At 25.8% G+C, this 23571-nt stretch overlaps 2 protein-coding genes across 2 annotated transcripts; one reads left to right on the top strand and one right to left on the bottom strand.

Moving 5' to 3' along the window:
• Positions 1 to 3881: 3881 nt before the first annotated feature.
• Positions 3882 to 4592, bottom strand: LOC107471159 (transcription factor UPBEAT1-like). The gene has a single exon (XM_016090599.3). It carries the CDS (start codon positions 4529 to 4531, stop codon positions 4100 to 4102), a length of 432 nt encoding a protein of 143 aa, XP_015946085.1. The 5' UTR covers positions 4532 to 4592; the 3' UTR covers positions 3882 to 4099.
• A 15050-nt stretch (positions 4593 to 19642) lies between these two features.
• LOC107471119 (uncharacterized) lies at positions 19643 to 21682 on the top strand. The gene has a single exon (XM_016090560.1). The coding sequence runs from the start codon at positions 19643 to 19645 to the stop codon at positions 21680 to 21682; it is 2040 nt and encodes a 679-aa protein (XP_015946046.1).
• The last annotated feature ends 1889 nt before the right edge of the window (positions 21683 to 23571 follow it).

Below are 23571 nucleotides of genomic sequence, written 5' to 3'. Positions count from 1 at the left end.
ATATATATATATATATATTTTGGACTTGAAGGATATATTTGTTTATATTGTCATAAATAACAGTGGAACACATTGTTTTTAATAGATTATTCCAATAAGACTTAATATAAAAAATTTTTATATGAAAGTTATAAAAATAAAAAATTTGTAAAAAGCATTATATAATGTAAGTTTTACTTAGATGTAGAAGAAGGGTAGGCATGCATGAGCACATGTCCCCCATTGAGTGTTGGCAGAATCAGAAGGAGTAACTGTGTCTTTCTGCACCATTTCCGCTCTCTCTTTCTCATCTGCACATGCCCTTTTTCCTGAGAGCGACTACTGTTTCTTACTGTGTGCCATACTCCATTATATACCCCATGCATCTATATATTACGCCCTCTTAAATGATTATCACTCACCACTCCCCATATTCCATAAATAATACCTTAGACTGCCGTTATTTTTAAGAATAAGATAAGATAATATATTTAAAATAAAATATAAGAATAAAAATATAAAATTTTTTATTTTTTATTTTTTATTTAAAAAATTTGAAAAAAAATATATAATTATAAAAAATTAATAAAAAATAAAATATAAAATATTTTTTTTAGCATTTTTATGTTTTTTTTCTCTTAATAGATATAAAATACACTGATTTTATTTGTCAAATACGATTTTGTGTCTCAATATTTCTATCTCAATATAAGTAACCTTAACAGAAATTAATTTTATTATGGAGCCATCGTTAGTGTAGGACGCAGATATGTAGAGGAGGGGAGTTTTACCGGGCTGTGGTGTCAGAAACACAGTAATCGGACCCTGTGAGTTGTTGATGGAAACTCGGACCCTCCGATTTCCTGTAAATTAAAAAAATTCCTCTCAAACAGAAATCGGACCCAACAACTAGTATAACAAAATAAAAATAAAAAAACCAACAAAGAAAATGGACCTTCCATTTTGATGAAGACATATCGCACAGTCCATTTTCTCCCATGTGAATTTTGTATACAAGCAAAACGACTCTCCGATTTGCTTACAAAATTTTCAAAACAAAAAATTCGGAGGATCCGATTTCTTCCTTCCCACAATTCGGTGTAGCACCCCACATTCCATAATCCGGCACAACACTTGTCCCTCTTCCATAACCAAAAAAATTAGCCTAACCTTAAAGACGTGAATATTGAAATTAATCATAAAAAATAATTATTAATATAAAAGATATATTATTATGTAATTAGTCCTACATATCATACTGATTTATAATTACAATACATTAAAATCAAATAAGAGAATCAAGATAAATATGACTTAAACTAGAAAAATTGAAAAATATATGGGGATTCTCTCTCTTTCTTTATGTCTATAGTATAGGGTCTGTATTACACTGCAATTCGCATAGCACCTGAGGACAAATATGTTACTAGGATACAACTATCATCTGGAGAAGAATTGGGTATCAACGACCCTGTCTGTGGAATGTGGATGATGCGGTTTCAAATAAATAGCAAATTCTGAAAGAGAAATCTGACACGTACCAATTATTTTTTAAATAAGTCTAATTAAATTGAATGTGAAAACTCAGGTGCAGTGAAATTTACATGAAGTTGATAATTGAGAGCTGTTAGATGATTTGACTAATTTTATTAAATTTTTATCTAACAGTTCTCAATTATCAACTTCATGTAAGTCGACTGTATCTGAGTTTTCACCTAAATTAAATAATAAAGTTCGAATGAATAAGTAAGCGAAAATGATGAGAATAATTTTTATTGATATCAGATTAATTTGATTAAATTTAATTGATAAAAAGATTTGTACGTATAGTATTAATTAATCAGAAATTTTTATATGCATTTAGAAAAGATTATTCTATATAATTTATTATTATCATAAAATAGTTAAAAAAAATAAATATGAAAAGAAAATAAGGAACTTATAAAATGCATCAGGAATGTAATAAGCTTTTAGTTTTTTACCACTTTTAACTGTCTAAACTAACTAAGAAGAATACAATTGTTTAAGGAGTTAATTAATTAGAATATGGTTTCACTATCATTACCACTTAATAAATAATCATATAAATACAAATTAAACAATCTGATTTGATGATAATGAAATTCTTTACATTATTAATACGTTGCAACTAAAACCAATTTTCCACTATAAAAATCTAAAATGATATTAAAATTAACTAAAAGGTTAAATGTGTATGAAACTAAATATAAATTACTATAAGGTGCAATAATATCTTTATGTTTAACTGTTTGTGTTTAAAATTTTGCATTTGAGATTTATCCAGAAAAATTCACCCTTCTCTTTGCCTTGAAACTTTCTCCATTCAAACATATATATACACAGACATATATAATTTAATTTGGTCTTTGAATCTTTTATTTAATAATAAGTTAACTTTCTCGGTTCTAAACATACTTAATTTATTTTTAATTTTTATAACTATAAATTAAATTATTTTTTATCTATTTAATTAACAAATTATTTATGTATAAAATTAACCCTCGTTGTGCCAACTTAATGGCTAATACATATTAAAAGTATGACACCCAATTTTATTCCATTAGGTAGTGTTTGTTTTGCAGTATTGGGACAGAGATTAAGAGACTGAGACACAGTATTATATTTGTTGGTTCAAAGACTGGTACTAAAATTTCTGTCTCTGTCCTCAAAATTTAAGTATTTCAGTGCCTCTAAAATGTAGGGACACAGGGGACTGATATTTTTAGAAATAGAGACTGAAACTTTAATAACATTTTATACCTAAAATACTCTTATTTTAATTAATTAATTCCAATTTTATCTTTTGTGCAAATTAAATTAGAATTTTATTCTTGTTTCAATTTTTATATCTCATTTGGCACCAAACAGAATACTAAAACTTATTTCAGTCTCTGTCTCTTAGTCTCTATCTCTCAGTCTTAGTCTTTCAGTATCTGTCTCTCCACCAAACGCTACCTTAATGATCTAAATTGAGTCATTTATACTAATACTAAATCAAATTCAATTTTAAACTTTTAGTGCAATAATGTTATCATCAGTTGGTGATCAGATTGGACATATCATGTGTTATTTGTACATAAAAAAAAACAAACTATCAAATTAGTCATTTATATAAAATTTATGTTAACATATAATATATACTTAAAATATATAAAAATAACACTTATGAATATACATATATAATGACTAATTTATGACTGAATTTAATGTGTAAGTAATATTTTTGTTATTTTATTAACCAAATTGGTGATGTCAAAAAGACTATCTCCTCCCTAACATTTTGCCACCAAAGTTAGGCTTCATTAACAACATAACTCCCCAACTATTGTTGGGACATTTCATCAGTTTGAGTGATTACTACTTGTTTTTTACTTAAATATGGTCATAGATTGCAGCTGAATAGATAATGAACATGGCTAAAGAGATAGCTTTGCTCATGTGGTAGATCAATAAAAAAACTCACATTAAATTGGATACAAAAATTTCACTAGAATGGATAAAAGAAACTAGTATTAAGATCTATCGTCACATATTAGACCATTAAACTCAAATGAGGTCACTTTGAATTAATAAGCTAGATATGCCAAATTTCAAAAGAAAACAAAAGAACCAAAATAAAATGTCTTGACAGGAAAAAAAAAAACAACAAATTATGCTATTCGAAGGAGAAAAACTGAAAAAGCAAAAGATAAAAATAATTGCTCTGAATTTTCTCTAATCATCCTCACTTCTTCTTTAGTACCATCACTTTCTCTTATGCCAAACCAAACAATTAAGCTAAGTGAATCTAATTAGAAATAAATAAATAATAGAAGAAGGGAATAATAAATAAATAAACTATGTCTTATCACTCAAATGATATATTCTTCTCGTATTCACCTAAATATCGCGAATTGGAGTCTTACTCTTAATTTTAAAAAGAGAATTAAATAAAGAGACTACTAAGTACGGTTTTGTATGTAAGCTAATACCCGAAATTTTACGCCTAAAAAGAGAGACTACCATCAGAAAGATATTCTCATTTTCCCCTCTTTTCTTCATTATAAATAAAAAGGAAAAAAGAACATTAAAAAAGAAAAAGAAAAGAAAAGAAGCTAAGCTATAACAAGACAACATTTTCATTATTATTATTCTCACAAGTGGTTGTGGTTGTTGTTGATGCGGTTGTGGTGGTGTCTCCATAAAACTCAATCAAGTTCTGCAAGATCACGACCATTGTCTTCAATGAAATGATGTAATCTGCAGTTTCCTGAAACAATCGATCAGTAGGTTTCATCATCGCCATGCGGTCGTTGTAGTTGTTCTTGGAAGTAGGTATAAGATTCTTCAGTGCTTCAAGCTTCTGTGATACCTTTGATGATGATGATGATGATGACTTCATATTCTTCTTCTTCTTCTTCTTCTCCTTCGCCATCCGCATCATCACCATTGTTGATGAGGTAGCTGTAGTTCTTTGCTTTCTTCTACTTCTTCTCGTGGCTCTTTTCACAGAAAGCTTGTAATTGTGCTTCTTTGTGTTCATCATGTTCATTATTATTGCCACCGAAACAGAGGAGATTCAAGAAAGAGAAAGAGAGAGAGAGAGAAGGAAAAGAAGGTGGGTTGGGCGAGAGAAGTGTCTGAAGGGGTTTAAGTAATGGGGCTTATAGAATTTGCCTCTTCATTATATTGTTTATTACATAAATACCACTGCCTTTTCTTCAATTTTTTTTTTTAGAAAAACAACACAAATTATTATTTTTAATCAATAATTATATCTATTTAAATTTTAAATTACAAATTAATAAAAATTTTATAATTTAAAATTTTAATTATTTAAATAAAATTAAATTGATTAAAAAATAAAAATATACTAATACAATTCAAATCGTATTAAAACGTAAACAAGTTTGCTGAGTCCATAAACCACAAAGCTTCTCGAATTCTCTCTCAGCCACCCAACTTCACATAGTCGCTCATGTATGAACCGTTCCATTCTCCAAGAGTAAACCGTGGGTTGAGTCCATAAATAAATTTTACTTAGATAAATAAATTTAGTCAGTAATATAGGTGAATTTTGTACAAAATTTATGAAAACACAATAAAAAATTAAATCCTAAAAAATAACATAAATTTTTTTAGAATTAATTTTTTTATATTTTATAATAAAAATAAAAAATCTGATGAATATTGAGCTGATTTAATATACTAGATAATTTTATTTTTTTAATTCTAAGTTTGGTTAAAAAAATTATATAGTAAATAATTAAATACAATTTTTCAATTTAAATTAATTAATTTGTTTTTAAAATAAAATACAATAAAAAATCTAACATCATAATTATATTAATTGATTTTTTAATTAAATTATTTATATAAAATAAATCGTTTTTTTAAGCCAAATGATAATACGTGTCATTTATTTAAAAATAACTTTATGTGAAGTCCACTGCAGGTGAATTTTCACTTTAGTTAATCATAAAAAAATCAATGAGTAATTGATTATTATATAAATATATATATTTGAATATAGAACAATAAGATATTCATATAAATAACTATGCTATATAATTAATATAATCAAACATTGTAAATGATATATTTAAATTTAGTTCACACTTACATTTAAATTTTATAAGATTTACCTTCATAAAATATAAAATTAAAATTTAAAAATATAACGATGACTTTTTTTTCGTGCAAAAATTTAATTATGCTACACATTAAAATAATATGAGTATTTTGTTATGAAAAGTTGACTTTTTTTTACTGTAAAATATTTAACTTTTTTAATAGTTATTAATTAAATAATATATAAATACAATATAATTAATTTAATGGATAATTTTTGTGTTTAACTAATATTTTTCTTACGAACTTCTATGTTATTAACTAACCACTGAAAAGAAGTAGCTGTCATTAACTCTATTGACACAGACAAAATTAAATGTTGAAACCATTGTTTTAAATTAAAATATTATAGTTACATGAAGCTAGGTCTTAGCATAAGATAGGCTTGGTAGGGAACAAAGAAACTATGAAAGACCGTATTATAAGTAGATTAATATGAATTAAAAATTAGATAGATAAAGTAATTCTTTTTTTTCTGATAAATTACTATTATATATGTTCATGAAAAGGTTAAGTTCAAATCTCCTAAATCCAAAAGATATTTAATTCAATTTAACTTTTAAAATTTTAAAATTATTTAGTGTATAAATTATATTTTGTAGACTGATTTAGTCTTTGGCCAATTAGTTATTTGTTTTTGTGAAAATTGACCACTGTATATATAGTTTGTCTGTCTATCAATAATGAAAAAATAAGAAAATAGATACCTGTAAAAAGTACTCTAACACTTAAATCAATAAATGAATAATAAATTTTACAAATTATAATAATTTAAATAATATTATTATCTTTTTTTATATATCTAAAACTAAAAATAATAGTTATGTCTCTGAATAATTTTGCTTTAAATCGAGAATAATAACATATATTTGAGCATTTTAATATTTACTTTGATAATTATTTAACCGAATTATAATATATATAACTGAATCATAACATATAATTGAGTTATAACCGTCTCAGTTGTTATTCATCGTCAATACCATACAATATGCCGTGTGCTATATTAATATTAATATTAAAAAATCATGGAAGCTAACCGATTTTAGTGATTTTAGTTAGTTATTAGTCAGTACAAATAATAAATTATCTTTAATAAATAAATTTTATTAATTTATGTATATAAATATATAAATTTTTATTTAGATATGCGTTGCTCCTAATGGACTAATTTTCATAGTTTTAATATTTTAATCTTGAAAGATTCAGAAATTATTAAGTCAAGAAACAATCAAATAAACTCAAAGCAAGAACTCTTGGACAACTAAAAAAGACTAACAGTAAGATCCATGTATAATATATCATAATTAATTTGAATTTGTCAAGTAATTAATTTACTTATGCGTTTAAATAAATAGTAAAAATTTAAATTTTATTTTTTATATGTAACAATTTATTAACAAATAACAAATTTTAAAATAAAATTTAAATCCGTTACTAATATTAAAAAAAATAGTATTTTAAAAAATATGGTTATTGTCAACTCCTGCGATAAGATATTAGATTGAGTCCAACAAATTAAAGCAACTCTCATTTATTTGCCAACATAAAATTTGGAACCGTGAGGAGACAATCACAACACATCTCTTTCTCCAAATTAATCACAAACTCAGAACACTCTCCATCAAAATTTTTTATTCACCTCCATTTTCTCAGCCAAAGAGGCCTCACTGGCAATTGAAATACATTTGTAACTTGAAAACGTGGTAAGGGTATGGTTGTAACTTTATAAGGCAGAGGACAATGGTTTCGTATGTGACCCCAATTGAAAAAGAAGAAGCGGGAAGAGAGGCACAACTTGCGAGCCAGAGAGGCAGAAAAAGCCTACACCTCTGTAACGGCACATGTTCAAGGTCCCGGGAGCTTACACTCACTCAAATCTTAATTACCATCTTCTCCCTATATCATTCCTTATAGAACACTACCATGTTGCTTTCAATAATTCGGTAGGAATTGCATCAACTATTATATTCTTGAATTAAATTTTTATAATTAGTCAATCCGTGATGTTAGCGAAACAATTTTTTAAATTATTTTATATATTTTTTGGTATTAGATAAATGACACAGTAAAATATAGAGATGAAAATAAAAAATGTATAAAATATAGAAACAATAATTGAATAACTTTTTTTTAAGAATTACAACTTCTCTATCACAAAGAAACTACAATAATATTCTTTCTTGACGAGAAGAGAACACATTTCTTTTTACATATATAAAAAAAACTACTCAAAGAAATATTATATTATTCTATTTGAATGACTTACTTAAAAACAAAATGAAAAAATTTTTAATTTATAAGCAAAATCTCTGTTACATAACTCACCTGTAACATGAGAGGTTACTATTCTTTCTCTTTTTCTACTATAAAAGTTTGATGGCTATTATCTAAGAGTATTTTTTTCTTTTATTATTTAATTTTTTTATAATTAATTTTACTAAATTTACATATATCATAACAAGTATAATTTTATATATATAATATCTATAATTATATATTTATTATATCTAAAATTATTCATTTATTTTAGTAATAATTAATAAATATTAAATAAGATAATTTTGGTCGATTAAACTAATTTTTTATTGTTAGTTAATTATGATATGTTACTGTATGGTTGGAGGATCACTTTTCGTATTTCATCGGTTGTAAAGTGTTATGTGCAATATTTTTTATTTTTTTAAAACAAAATCTCTCTCTCTCTCTCTATATATCATTGGAAAAAAGTTCTAAAGAAGTAACAACTTATATAGTAGTATGATGATAAATTTGTGTTTTTAATTTAGTGTCTAATTTCCGAATACATTATGTTTTCTACTCTAACAGAAAGAAAAGTGAAAATTAATATATAAAATTGTGTTACATATATATAATCATCATTTTATACACACACTAATATTTTACATAGAAATAGCAAACATGTCCAAATTAAGTGTATCAAGGAAAAGACTTGTGCATTTGTCGTGAATTGTCCTATTTAATTTGCACATGAATGTGCAAGCATGTAAAAGATATGCTCATTAGCTATTAATTATATTCTTAAGTTATAGATTTGAAAAATGTTATAGAGCGCATTAGGCGTTGAATTAAGCCGACCTATAATCTACAAAACAAAGGAATTGGTCAATAAAATAATTCATAAAATCGTACCCTATGTATATGCTACCCATATATATGGCACTATCGAAAAAAGACAGATTCATATATTAAACAAAGGTGAAAATGATCACATGCATGATAGAAAAGATGAAAAAAAAAGAAGAAAGGGAATGTGTGTTCTTAGGTTAATATTAATTAATAAAACAATATATTTTATCTGAGTTTACAATAAATAACTTTGAGTAAATTAAAAGACGACATGTGATGATTATATTATTTAAGAGTAAATTATCAAAACTACTCCAAAACAAATTATATTGTTGACGAAATTATTTATAGAAAATGCAAATTATTTAAAAAATGCTATCCAAAAAAAAAATTATTCAATGTACGCAAAAGCCAAAAAAGGTTTATCTTTTATCGTAAATCGCAAAATTTTAGTTCCTTATCTCATTTTATGTATAAACTAGTATATTTATCCTTATTCTATATGAAATAATATATAAAAATATAAAATACTTTTTTTAATTTTTTTAAATAAAAATACACAATAATTTTTGTTATAAAAATTTTATAAAGTTAATTTAATTTAAAGTTTAACTATTTTTAATGTTAAAATAATAAAACTAATGATTAATAATTTAAATATTTATATTAAAATCCTATCTTTTTAAAAAATTCTGTTTAAATAACATTAGTAGTTATATACATGATAGTTTAAACATCTACCAAAACTGTTAAAGATAAGATAAATATACAATTGAATGTACAATATTTTCTGTTAATTTTTGTAGAACGATAGAAAAGATTTATCCCTAAAGTCTTAAATTGTCCATATATAAAATTATAAGGTGAATGCTATCCAACCCCTCTAAAATAACATGTAAGTTATCCTTCATTATGCGTCACATTGTAATTGGTCCTTATCTTAACCATAGTTGGGTTATTTTATAATTTATTATTCTTAAAATATCAAAGTTCCACTTCCGTTAATTGAAGCACATTCCGCTCCTCCATTTTTTGTTCACTTCATCACCTATATTCGGTCCTTCCAAGCACCGTTGCGTTCGTGACAAGAAGCACCAACGTCATCGCCATCTACTGCCTTCCCACACAACCTCTATTTCTTTAGTGTATCATCTCTTAGTCACGTTGTTAAATTCCGTTGCCCATAACTTGTCCTTCCCAGTATAGCCAGCACTTCTTTCTGCCATGTATCACTGCTTATCCATATAATTAATGGTTAATTTTAGTTATTAAATTTTTTTATTAAAAAAAATATATCTTTATTTAATTATGTGACGGAACATATATTTATATGTAAAATATAATATAATAAAATAAATTTATTCAAAGTATTTAAAAGTATAATTAAAATTATGAACATACAAATATAATAATAAAATTTGTACTCCAAACAAATAAACATATTTTTTTATCATACATATATTATTTAAAAAATAAATATATTATTAAAATTAATAACAGAAATTTAAAATAATAAAATTTAACTTTTTTACTGTATTTTTTATAGTATTTTTATTTTTTAATTTTTAATTTATTCGTACTTTATTATTTAATTAATGATTAAACAAATTATTTTTATGAAAAATTATTTTTTTGTATTATCTTAAAAGAAGAGACCAATCTCGTAAGAAAGTTAGATTTTATCATTTTAAACTTGTGTTATTAATTTTAACAATTTATTATTTTTTAAAATAATTTATGTACAATAAAAAATATATTTTTTCTGATTTTAATTATACTTTTAAGTACTCTAAATAGAGTTATTATATTATATTTTACATATAAATATATGTTCTATCGTGTAATTAAATAAAGATTTATTTTAATAAAAAAATTTAATAACCAAACTAAACATTACTTAGGTATGTATTTCATATTTATCTCTTAAATATTTATACAATTTATTTTTTAAACTGTTATATTGGTCTCTTCTCTAATATAATATAAAAAATAATTTTTCATAAAAATAATTTGTTTAATTATTAATTAAATAATAAAGTACTAATAAATTAAAAATTAAAAAAATACAAATACTATAAAAAATACGGTAAAAAAGTTGAATTTTATCATTTTAAATTTCTGTTATTAATTTTAATAATATATTTATTTTTAAATAATATATATATGATAAAAAAATATGTTTATTTTTTTGGAGTACAAATTTTATTATTATATTTGTATGTTCATGATTTTAATTATACTTTTAAATACTTTGAATAGATTTATTTTATTATATTATATTTTACATATAAATATATGTTCCATCACGTAATTAAATAAAGATATATTTTTTAATAAAAAATTTAATAACCAAATTAACTATTAATTATGTGGGTAAGCAGTGATTCACGCCAAGAAGAGAGGTCGTGTGGGAGGGCATGGCGATGACGTTAGCGCTTCTTGTCACGAACGCGACGGTGCTTGGAAGGACCAAATCTAGGTGATGAAGTGATAAACAAAGAATAGAGGAGTGGAATGTGCTTCAATTAACGGGAGTGGAGTTTTGATATTTTAAGAATAATAAATTATAAAATAACCCAACTATGGTTAAGATAAGGACCAATTACAATGTGACACATAATGAATGGTAACTTACATGTTATTTTATAGGGAGTTGGGTAGCATTCACCAAATTATAATTATTGATATAGGTTTTTTTGAAAGAAACAAAAAAATTTTGTTACAATATAAACAGAAGTAATATTGATTAGTTAAGAATTGAAGTCCGTTTTTTCATCTAATACAACCACTTTTTTTTCAAAAGACAAATATTTGTTATGAGTAAAAAAAAAAAATCAAAAATATCACTCAAGTATTTATCAAATACTTTATAACAGTATCTACTAATCAGTAAATCTTTTTTTTAAATTACGAATTTGATTCTCATTAACAATATTACTTGAGAGTAATTGAGTTACATTTTGAATATCGAATTCTCAATTACATTTAGTAGTATTTTAAACCTTAAGTAATGTACTTCATTCTTTTATTACGAAAGAATAAAAATGCAACGTCACTTGAATTAAAATTTAGTGTATTTTACTTTAAGTGAATTTTAACTCAAATCAAGCTACAAAAAAATGTTAGTTGTGTACCCCATAACTATAAATAAAGCCAAATTTTCTTCTCCACAATTCACAACAATAATAACTTTATCAAATATTTGTTTTTTTCTTAGATGTGTTACAAAGGTCAATATAGTTAAAATTATTTGTTTTTAACTCATCATTTCAAAGTTTAATTCTCATGTAGCTATTTCTTTAGTTAACAAAAAATTATCTACTTCAAGTACTAAACACATACGAATATAGTCTTTAGGATTTTGTCTCAAGATTATAAAATTTCATCTAAATCAAATATGTACGACTGTTTAATTTCAATATTTCACATATTTATTTTACATATAATATATAATAGTGTTAAAATTCAATCAATTTAAAATAACTAATAATTAAAAATTTATAGTTAATAAAATTCATCTTTCAAGTTTTGTACTATTTTTCAATGATATAAAATAGAAAAAAGATAGGTAGACAATGAAAATACTAAACAATATGAACAATAGATATATTAGATGTTCAATTCAATAAGTGTGTGGATGATTATTCTAATATTAAAATTTAAATGAGTAATTTATAAGTGTAGTATGTTTTTATTTTATTGAACCAATTTTAAAACCTATTATTTATATTATTCACAAAAATTATTATCTACCTAACAAAGTCTAATAAAATATCATTAAGAGAGTTAATGTCAATAGCTATTCTATACACATTTTAGTCTTGAGATATTGTTAAAAGATAGTTGAATGATAAACAATCTTTCTTTGGACATATGATATTAAGATCCATGTGCTTATTTCTTTAATGACATCATTAAATTTTTTATCCTCTTATATGATTATATCAAATTCAAGAGTAAAATATGTATCCGTATAAAAAAATTTCACTATTTACCAAAATTTTACTATTCACCAAAATTTCAATTTTTTTTTTAGTATTATTTGTTAAATAATGTTGCTTGATTCTATATATATCTATGCTATGCCAATATTAATGTAGTCATAAATGTAATTGGTGGTAGGGAGATAAAAAAATCAAGATAATAAAAAAACTATTAAAAAAAGCCATAAAGTTATTGAAAGATGGTAAATATATTAATTTGATTTTTAATCAAAATAAAACACATTCCTATAAACGTAGAAAACTAAAATTTTTTAAGATTTTATGAAAGAAAACGTATCTTGATCATTATTATTGCTTTAATGATTTTTTTTACTAAAAGATAAGGAGACTCAAATCTACGACCTCTTAGATGAATATAGAAAGATTATGTGCATGTTTGAGCGTCATTATTTTATTAAAAAAAATATCATTTTTCAATGAAAAAAAGATCTTTTTTATTTTTTAACGTGTTTGGCAAATTTCTAGTAGTAAAAGTAAAAACACTAGTAAAATAAAAAAAATCTTTTTGAGAAGCTGTAATTTACATCTTTTTTTAAAAGATTTTTTTCCTTAAAAAAGATGTTTTTTATGTAATAAATAAACAAAAAAGTACTTTTATATTGTTATACCCAAACATAATTAATAGATAAAAAGACCTTTTTACATGAGATATCCAAACATAAAATTATTTTTACTTCTCTATAAAATCTTTTAAAAAAAATAATTTAAAAAAGATCTTTTCTTAAAAACTCAGACAAGTCATATATCATTTAAGTTACTACTACCTAATAATTTTCTAATATTATTTCACAACATTTTATGAGTGCAACAATAATCATATTTCATCACTCAAGTGAAAGGTAAAAAATATTACATAGTTAAAATACCATATAATCTATTTCACTATTCTTTTTAAATAATTAATTAAAAAAATAAGTTAATTTTTTGTACAAAATAGAATAAAATAAAAATACATGAATCAAACAGATATAAATATGAAAATTCTAAAATTTTATTAATGATATTTTTATATAAAGTTATCATTTATAAAATTATATTACCAATCCAAATAAATTTAATACCATAAAACTTATTTCAGCGTTTATTTTAACATAATTACTAACCTTCTATTCTTATAATTATTAACAATTTACATAAAATAATATTCTATAACTTACTTAATTGTCTCTTTTAAAATAATTACAAACATTATATTTTTTTAATTATTTTTTAGTTTTATTTATTATTTTTAATAAATTATATTAATGTGTAAATAAATTAAATTAAATACAATAATATTTGTACTAATCAATATAACTTTTCAATTTGGGATTAGTTTATGTTTAATTTAGTATTAATTTCAGTAAAAAATATTATTAAACCAAAAAATATATATATTAGACCAATTTTTTTTGTAAAATACCAAGTTATAAAGAAATAATATTAAAAAAATCTCAAACAAAAAATAGTACAGTGAAATATGAAATAACAGGAACAAACATAATAAAAATTTATTTAATATTCAAGTGCATCATCTTTAAATTTTTCTAAAATGCTAATTTTTTATTTAATTTTTCAATCTATTTTTTTATCTTAGTAAAAAATAGTAGCTATTGTAACAGGTATATAAATTTATCTATTCTTTATTTAAAAAGAGTTGCACCCCTTTTGAATGTCTTTTATTATATTGTTCGGACCAACACAATCTAAGATAATATTCAACTAAAAGAACTAATATATTAGACTAAATGAAATAATCATCAACTAAGTACAACTCTTTTTAAAATTCTAAAATTACCCACAAGAATGTCAAACTTATTGACTTAAAGTAATTTATAATGTTTTGTTCTAGATATTTTAAGATACATAATAAAATTTTATTAAAAAAAGATATGATACAATTTATATTTCGTCGATGTTATTTTATCATTCAATCTCCTAAATTAGAATAAAATTAAACACGTAAAAAATATAATTTAAACATTAAGAATATTCAACATGTGAAGAGTTATGATAAACTAACTTGTATGAGATAAAAAGGATAAAATTTATAATAAAAAATAAATAGATAGAAACAAAATAAAAGAAATAGAAGAGACCGAGTACAATAATAAATAATGATATCTTATAGCTTATAAAAAAAATTAAAGAATAAAAATAATACATTATAGAAGAAAAAAATATTACCAAGTGAAAGAGTAACTGATAAAAAAATAAGATTTTTTTTTCTAGCATATATGACTTTTACAGTAAATAAATTATAAAATATAAATAGGTAAAATAAAAAAGGAATGAAATTATATCTTTTAATAAATTAAAAAAATATTCACGATCAAATAATTAATGGTGGACATATAACTATTAGACAATAAATTACAAAAAGAATATTAATAGAAATATTAGAGTTGATATTAAAATAAAAATATAAACAATGAATAAAAATCTAAAATTTAAAATCAAAATATTTAACATCAAGAAAAGAAATGAAGAAGAACTTTTGATAAATACGACTCAAACATTAACATAATAATAAATTGAATCAAATAATATATATTTGAATTAATTAGAATTGTTTAGCTTAATAAAGTAATTTAAATAAATATAATATCTTATAAATATTCCATATAAAAGTTGTAACACTTTAAAAAATTATTAATCAAAATATACAAGATAAAAAAAGTAATATAAATTAAAATAATATTTTTACTTATTCTAATCAAATCAAATAATTAATATAATTGATTAGTTATAGTTAATATAATCAAATAAAATAATAATTAATTATAACACTTTTAAAATCATTAATCAAAATACATTTGACAAAATATTATTGTAAATTAAAATAAAATTAATTTATTTGTTCCAGTTAAAAATCAAATAATTAATATAGTCAAATAAAATAGTAAATAATTTAATATTTATCTCAAACAAGTTAAATAAATAATTAATTAATGATCGCATTTAAATGAATCAAGCAAAATAAATCAAAAAACACTTTTAAGAACATGTCACATTAGCTATGCTATTAATTGAAGAATTCTAATTTTAATAATATATAATAATTAAATATTGAAAATAAATTTTACTTAGTCAATAATATTAATTAATTTTGTATTTTAAAATATTTTTTTAACTCTTACTTTTTTAAAGAATTTAAGATTATAAAATTAGATTTTAAAATTTAAAATAAAAATAATGCATATATTCAACTTATATTAATTGAAAATAATTGACTCTTTAATTTTTTATACATATACACACACTATGACTCATTACAAATTATATGAAGATGAAGTTTTTTTTTTTTTACTAAATTTTTATAGTAGTCCTTTATATTTATGGTTTTTATCAATTTAGTTCTTCAAATTTTAATTATACTATAATAATTTGAATAGTCTTTTAAATTGAGCTTTGGATATTATAGTGGTCCATAAACTCTTCAAATTAGCAAACACGGTAATAATGTGCACTTTCTTACTATGTTAGACTAGTGTGAAACGATGCCGTTTTTGTTTGGCGTCCAATAAAAATCGAAATAACATTATCATTTTCGTTTTAGATACCACAAGAGTCAAAACGACATCTTTTCAACTTTTAATTCATTAGACATAAAAAAAACGTCGTTATTTCACACCATTTTAGTGTGATAAGAGAGTGCTATATCACTGCGTTTACGGAATCCATTATAAAAAAGAATTCAAAAACTACTATATTATCTATAGTTTAATCTAAAAGAATTATTATAATTTATAGTGCAATTAAAATATAAGACTAAAGAATTATATTATGTGTACATCAAAATTAATTATTAAAATTAATTATTAGTATAAAATATATATTAAAATATAAATATATATTAAAATAAATTAAATTATACATATATTTATATTAAAATATATTAATAATAAATTTTAGTATACAAATAATATTTTTAAAGACTAAGTTAATAAAGACCGTGAATTTAAAAGATTACCACAGATATTAATCTCTCATCTCATTAACACTCTAAAAAGGCAGGCTAGTTTTGGGTACTACTGTTAAAACGCTTTAATCATGCAGGAAAGAGAGGGGCATTTGGGTGATTTAACTATGGAGAAAGAGGGGTAATATTGTAAAGAAGTAGTTTTGGGGGCATGTGAGGGTGATATGGGGCCAGCAAAGCTCCGTTATTAGAAAACAGAAAAAAAGGAAAAAAAGAAAGAGCACATGAGAATGAGAGAGAGAGTGCATGTGAGATAGAGGGGACAGTGAGGCAGCATGAAACGTACACCATGTTCTGCACATTCCCTGCATGCTACTCATCAACTGCCACCTCCCACCCTCTCTTTTCTTCTTACTCTGCCAATTAATTTAATTATTAATCTTAATTTGAAGATTAACATATATACCTCGTATTGATAATGTAATTGTGTGTGAATACGTCAAAATATATAATAAATTATTTATTTAGTTTAATATAAATTGAAAAATAAAAATTTAAAATAAAATATTATTAATTTATACTTTTATTGTACATGTTGTATAAATATTTCATTAATTCTCTATACTTCTTTATACATCTATTATATCTATAAATTTAGTTTTAATACAATATCAATATATATGTATCTAATCATAAAATATCATATTATTTTTATTGATGGTATAAATAATCATTTATAAAAATAGATATAATTATACAATTATATAAAATATTTTATACTGTTAGTGCATTAAAATTAAATTCCAAAAAAAATTATAAATCTTTCACTAATAGATCAGAGCTGGACTAATATAATATAATATGAGGCACATGCTTCTAGTTGGTTTTCAAGCCATTTCTATTCGGCATGTGTGATGCGTGTATTTCTGCATGTGACCCAAATTGAAACTTTACCATTATCCAATTAAGGATTTGGATTTGGGAGGAACCTACTTTAGAACACATTAGCGCATACTAAAACAATCTTATTATTATAAGCAATATTTTAAATTTTACTTATTCCCATTCTGATTATTCTCATGCATAGTCATATATATATATGCATTTTTTTTTTCATTTATGCTTATTCTATTATCCTTGACAAATTCTAATAATAAAATGGTTATATGAAGGCCAAAATTAACCATTCATTTTTAGAAAAAAGAGATCTATAGACCTTGAATATTATAGATTATTGGTTTAATTATGAAACTATTTTTTTAGTCAATAATCCGTAAAAAAATAATTTTAAACATTTTAAGCAATCAATTAGAGTGAGAATAGAAAACACGATAAAAATTGAGTATTAACTTTTAAATTTTTAATTAATCAGTATTAATCTATTTTTTAATATTTATTTTTAGAAGATTTAGAATTTAAATTTAAAATAAAAAATAATTTCAAAATATTAACTAATATTGATGGAAAAAAATTAGGTCCTTAGTTAAATAGGGAAACAAATTATGTTTGAATTTTTTTATGATAAGAAAAAGTTGGCCATCAAGCTTGTTGGACCAGTAATAAACTTATAATCTAGTTTGATTTGATTATAATAATTGATCTTGGGATTGAACCACTAACTATATAAAGTACAGTAACAACTTGATTTAGTTCAAACAATATTCAGTAAGTTCAATGAACTATATATAAACTCTATATTTATAGTGAGTAGAAGCTTATGCCTGTCGTTACATCAAAGGGCCAAGAGGCAAGAGCAAGGTTATCAATTTGTCACTGATGTTATTTGTTGCTTTCTCTTGTAGAGAGCCAATTATACATCTAAATCATTGAAAATAGTTAACAATAATGTTGACACTACTTATTTGAAGAGTATAGGACTTTTATTTTGTGCATTTTATAAATAAACCACTCAAGTAGTATATTGCTTGGTATGATGTGATAAATATATTTTAGGATAACAATATCTATAAAAAAAATTGTGCAAGCAATAATTATGTAGAAAGAACAACAATGAGAAAAATAATTGATTTGGAGGATAGATTTAGCAAAAAAAAAATAAGAATATCTACAAATAAAAAATATTTAGTAATCAAAAGAAATTAGTCAAAAACAGGCAGAATAATTAATGAATATTAAATAAAATAAAGGGCAACTTACCCAAATAAATAAAATAGGTGAAAGCTTTACTCAAATACACAAAACAGATATTCATTACCTGATTGTGCAATTCGACACTTTTATGTAAACCATGGGAAGCTATCACGGTTTACAATTTTAACATAAACCGTGACAACCTACCACGGATTATGAATTGTGTGGTTTGTGTGTAAACCGTGGCAAGCTCCCACGGTTTATGAAGGAGAAAATTTGATCGTAAACCGTTGTAGGTTACAACGGTTTAGGAACACCGAAATTCTATATATATGTGGGTGACATTCTACTTGCACAAGAGATCATTCTCACAGTGGCAAGTGAGGAGGAGAGTGTTCTTGCCTTAGTGCATTGCTCTGGGAAAATTAAAAAAAGCAAAAGCCATGGTGTGAAGTTCACAGACAAAGAACCATTGAGTGTGTTCATCAATTCGTCAAGCACTTTGTCAGATCTAAAGAATAGCATCTTGCAGAAGTTTGGCGTCTTTGGTACGAAGTGGGTGAAGAAGCTATTCTACAAGATTTCCATCGCAGTTGTCTCGACGGGTGTTCAGTATGATACCTTTGTGCTAGCGGCTGAAGAAGATATTAGGGTTTTGTTCCATTGTGTTAGGAGTTTTCCAGAGATCCGAATTCACGAGTTGTTTGCGAAGTTGGAGGTTGGTGTCGATAGATCTGGGGCATCAGCTCCATTTCATAGCTCGACTGCCGCGGGAGGTGCGTCTAGTTCGATGCCTGCGGTCAGACCGTATCTTCCGCCGGTGGGTTCCCCTACGTTCGCGGCTGATTTAGAGCGAGCGGTAGTTGTTGGTTCTGTACAGTTGGAGAATGAATGAATCTTTGAGCAGCCTGATGTCGTGGGCACCGGTGGTTGCCAGTTACCTTATATGGAAGGCTTTGGTGAACCTGATAGAGTAGAGAATGCAATGTGTGACGATGACTCTGACCAGGAGCCTGTCGATATCATCGGGGACAGCGACGATGACACAGGTGCCAATCTACCTGCGCAGCATGGGCCTTCAAGTTCTGCTTCTCAACAGTACCCTCCACACTTCTCCACACTAAACTTGGAGGTTCTTGGTCAACAGGAGGATGGTGTTAACACGATTGGGGGCTCTTCTACAGAATTTCAGATTGGGCAATCTTTCCCGAATAAAGATGAGGCTGTGCTGAGTGTGAAGGACTATAGCATCCGGCGAGGTGTTGAGTACAGAGTCATCGAATCAGATCATCTGAAGTATCATGGAAAATGCAAGCAATTTGGCAAGGGTTGTACTTGGTTGATTCGCGTTGCGCTGCGTGCACGAAAGGGCACTTGGGAGGTTAGGAGGTACAACGGGCCACACACAGTTTTGGCAACCTCTATTTCCAGTGATCACCGTCAGTTGGATTACTACGTTATCTGTGCGAGGATTCTTCCGTTGGTTAGGGCAAATGCTACAGTTACGGTAAAGGTACTGCAACAAGCTACAGAAGCCGATTATGGTTTCAGGCCTAGTTACAGGAAGGTTTGGATGGCGAAGCAGAAGGCAGTGGCACAAATATATGGAGATTGGGAAGAGTCGTACGCGGAGTTGCCATGTTGGATGCTAGGAGTACAGTCAACAATGGCCGGAACAATAACCGTGTTGAAGACCTCTCGTGTTCGGCTTCGTGGTGAGGTTGATGAGTCGATGGTGTACTTTCACCGATTATTCTGGACATTCCCACCCTGTATCGAGGCATTCCGTCATTGCAAGCCCCTCGTCAGTATTGACAGTACCCACTTGTATGGCAAGTATGGAGGGACACTGCTGTTGGCGATAGCGCAGGATGGGAACTCTAACATCCTCCCCATTGCATTCACCCTTGTGGAAGGAGAAAATTCAGAGTTGTGGTCATTCTTCTTGTCCAACCTACGAGAGCATGTGACTCCTCAGGAGGGTATCCTTGTAATCTCTGACAGGCATAACGGGATCAAGGCAGCGCTTGAGACACCTGAGACTGGGTGGCTGCCTCCACGTGCTTTCCGAGCGTACTGTATTCGGCATGTGGCAGCGAATTTTGCCCTAACTTTCAAAGGTAAAGATTCAAGGAGGATGTTAGTGAATGCTGCCTACGCAAAGACTGAAGCAGAGTTTTATTACTGGTTTGACATCATGCGGACTGAGAATCCAGCAATGTGTGAATGGGCCATTCGGATGGAGTACGACAAATGGACCCAACATGAGGATAGTGGTGGACGGTTCGGGCACATGACAACCAACATCAGTGAATGTGTGAACTCGGTGCTAAAGGGAACTCGAAACCTCCCGGTCACATCGTTGGTTCAGTCAACTTACGGGAGGCTTGCTCAGCTTTTTGTGGTACGGGGACAAACAGCAGAGGCACAACTCGGATCTGGTAATGAATTTTGCCAGGCATTGGCCAAGGCAATTGATAGGAATCTAAGAGACTCAAGTTGCTTCACTGTCACGTTATACGACAGGCATCAAGCGGAGTATACAGTGGCCGAGACAACACCAACTGGACGCTTCTCGCTAGGTAGCTATAGAGTTTCTCTTAAAGATCACAGATGCGATTATGGCCACTTTCAGGCGCTGCATTATCCTTGTTGCCACGCCATTGCATGTTGCGCCTACTCTCACCTTAATTGGGCGTCATATGTTCACGAGGTCTATCGTATGAGTGAAGTTTTCAACGTTTACAACCAGGATTTTGTTCCGCCTATCCCGGAAGGCCTATGGCCTCCATATGCTGGGCCAACCATCATTCCTGATCCTAACATGAGGCGTGCAAAGGAAGGTCGTCCAAGGGCAACCAGGATCCGTGGTAGTATGGATCAGTCTCTGGAGAACCAGCCGAAGCGCTGTGGGCTATGCCGTCAGGCTGGGCATACGCGGAGGAACTGTGACCAGCGAAGACATACTACCGGGGGGAATGCGTAGATCTCATTACCTTGTTGTTTTAGTTGTTTTATTAACTATTCAGTTGAGTTATGTATGGTTGGTTAAGTCTATGAATGTCACCATGTTGATTTTCTGCATTAATTTCATATGAATAAAATCCGTTTATTTTAGATGTTTGATTGCATCAATGTGGTATCATTTAGACTGCGCATGATAACTGTGACGAAAATAATGTATATCATAGAATCTCAAACCGCTTAAACTATCAGATACATAGTAGATAACATATCATTTAAACTATCAAATTTTCTCCTTCATAAACCGTGGGAGCTTGCCACGGTTTATGATTCGCATTCTCCTTTCATAAACCGTGGGAGCTTGCCACGGTTTACACACAAACCACACAATTCATAATCCGTGGTAGGTTGTCACGGTTTATGTTAAAATTGTAAACCGTGGTAGCTTTCCACGGTTTACATAGAAGTGTCAAATTGCACAATCAGGTAAGGAATATCTGTTTTGTGTATTTGAGTAAAGTTTTCACCTATTTTATTTATTTAGGTAAATTGCCCTAAAATAAATTTACTATTTTTTTAGTATTACTATTTATAGATATAATTGTTAAGAAATTATTAATTTTTAAACTATTTATAGGCAATACATATATTAATTATAATCACAAATTAATTATTTCACATTATATGACTTATATAACAGTAATTTTAATTATTGTAATAAAATAAGTTATTATTATTTTTATTTGAAATTAAATAAAAATAAAACTAGAGATATTATGGAAACCAAAAATAAAAAATTAAAAATACTATTTTATTTGGATTTTAGAATTTAATAAATATCACACTCAAATATAAATAGTAATTCTAGAATTTTAGTTTCTAACACATCAAAATCACCTCTGTAATTCTTTTCTCTTCAAAAGAGTTGTGATTCAACTCTACTAAAAATACAAAAAAAAATTAAATTTAAAAAAAAATCAAAGAATCAAACTCTTTTGACCATACTCATAAATTTAAGTGTATTTTTATATTTAAGTATTTTTTTAATGATTTAATATAAATAATTTTAGGATTAATAAATTCTAAGAATTTTTAACGATAATATCACCGTACCAAATCGTTTGTAGATAGTATATATAATTTTGTCGGCATGTAATGTTTTATATTATACATATTACTTTATAAGTTTTTTAATAAAATAAAATATTAAAAAATCAAACTTTTTATTAAAGAATAATTTTATGTTTCATAGCATAATAAATAAAATATTTTTTAAATAATAAAAAATTAACTATCAAATCGATTATTATGTATCAAAATATACATTATTTAACTTATTTTTAATATGTTATATTTTAACATATATTTTATATAAATTATTAATTTAATAATTAATTTTTTATATATACCTAATATGATTGAATATTTTCATGTCATATTCAAACTTTATAGGAACACAAATAATTATCGCTATATTTTTATACTTTTTATTCATATTTTTATTAGATAAAATTAAATATCAATTATATACTGTGTACATCAAAAATTCGATTACTAAACTAGTTATTTGTATAGAATATATATTAAAAATAAAATATATATTAAAAACATGTAAAATAACATAATATTTATACATAAATATATAATGATTGATTTTTTGTGTATATAATATTTTTGTTTAAATATAATTCGACTTCATACGTATAAAGTTTGATTATAAATATAAATATATGTGATTTTGTATTTTTTTTCTTGGTCATGTGTTATTTTATATTTTAAAACATATTTTATAAGAATGAATAATTGGAGACTAGTTTTTTTTGTGTCGTTTATTATACCTTAGAAAACAAGGCAAAAAGCGCTAGCATTCTTGGTATATATATATTTTTTTATTTGAAATATCAAAACGAA

Source organism: Arachis duranensis, chromosome 10, assembly GCF_000817695.3.
Source record: "Arachis duranensis cultivar V14167 chromosome 10, aradu.V14167.gnm2.J7QH, whole genome shotgun sequence".
NCBI lineage: Eukaryota > Viridiplantae > Streptophyta > Magnoliopsida > Fabales > Fabaceae > Arachis > Arachis duranensis.
Note: the sequence above shows the minus strand (reverse complement) of the source record. Positions and strands in the feature narration are given on the sequence as shown.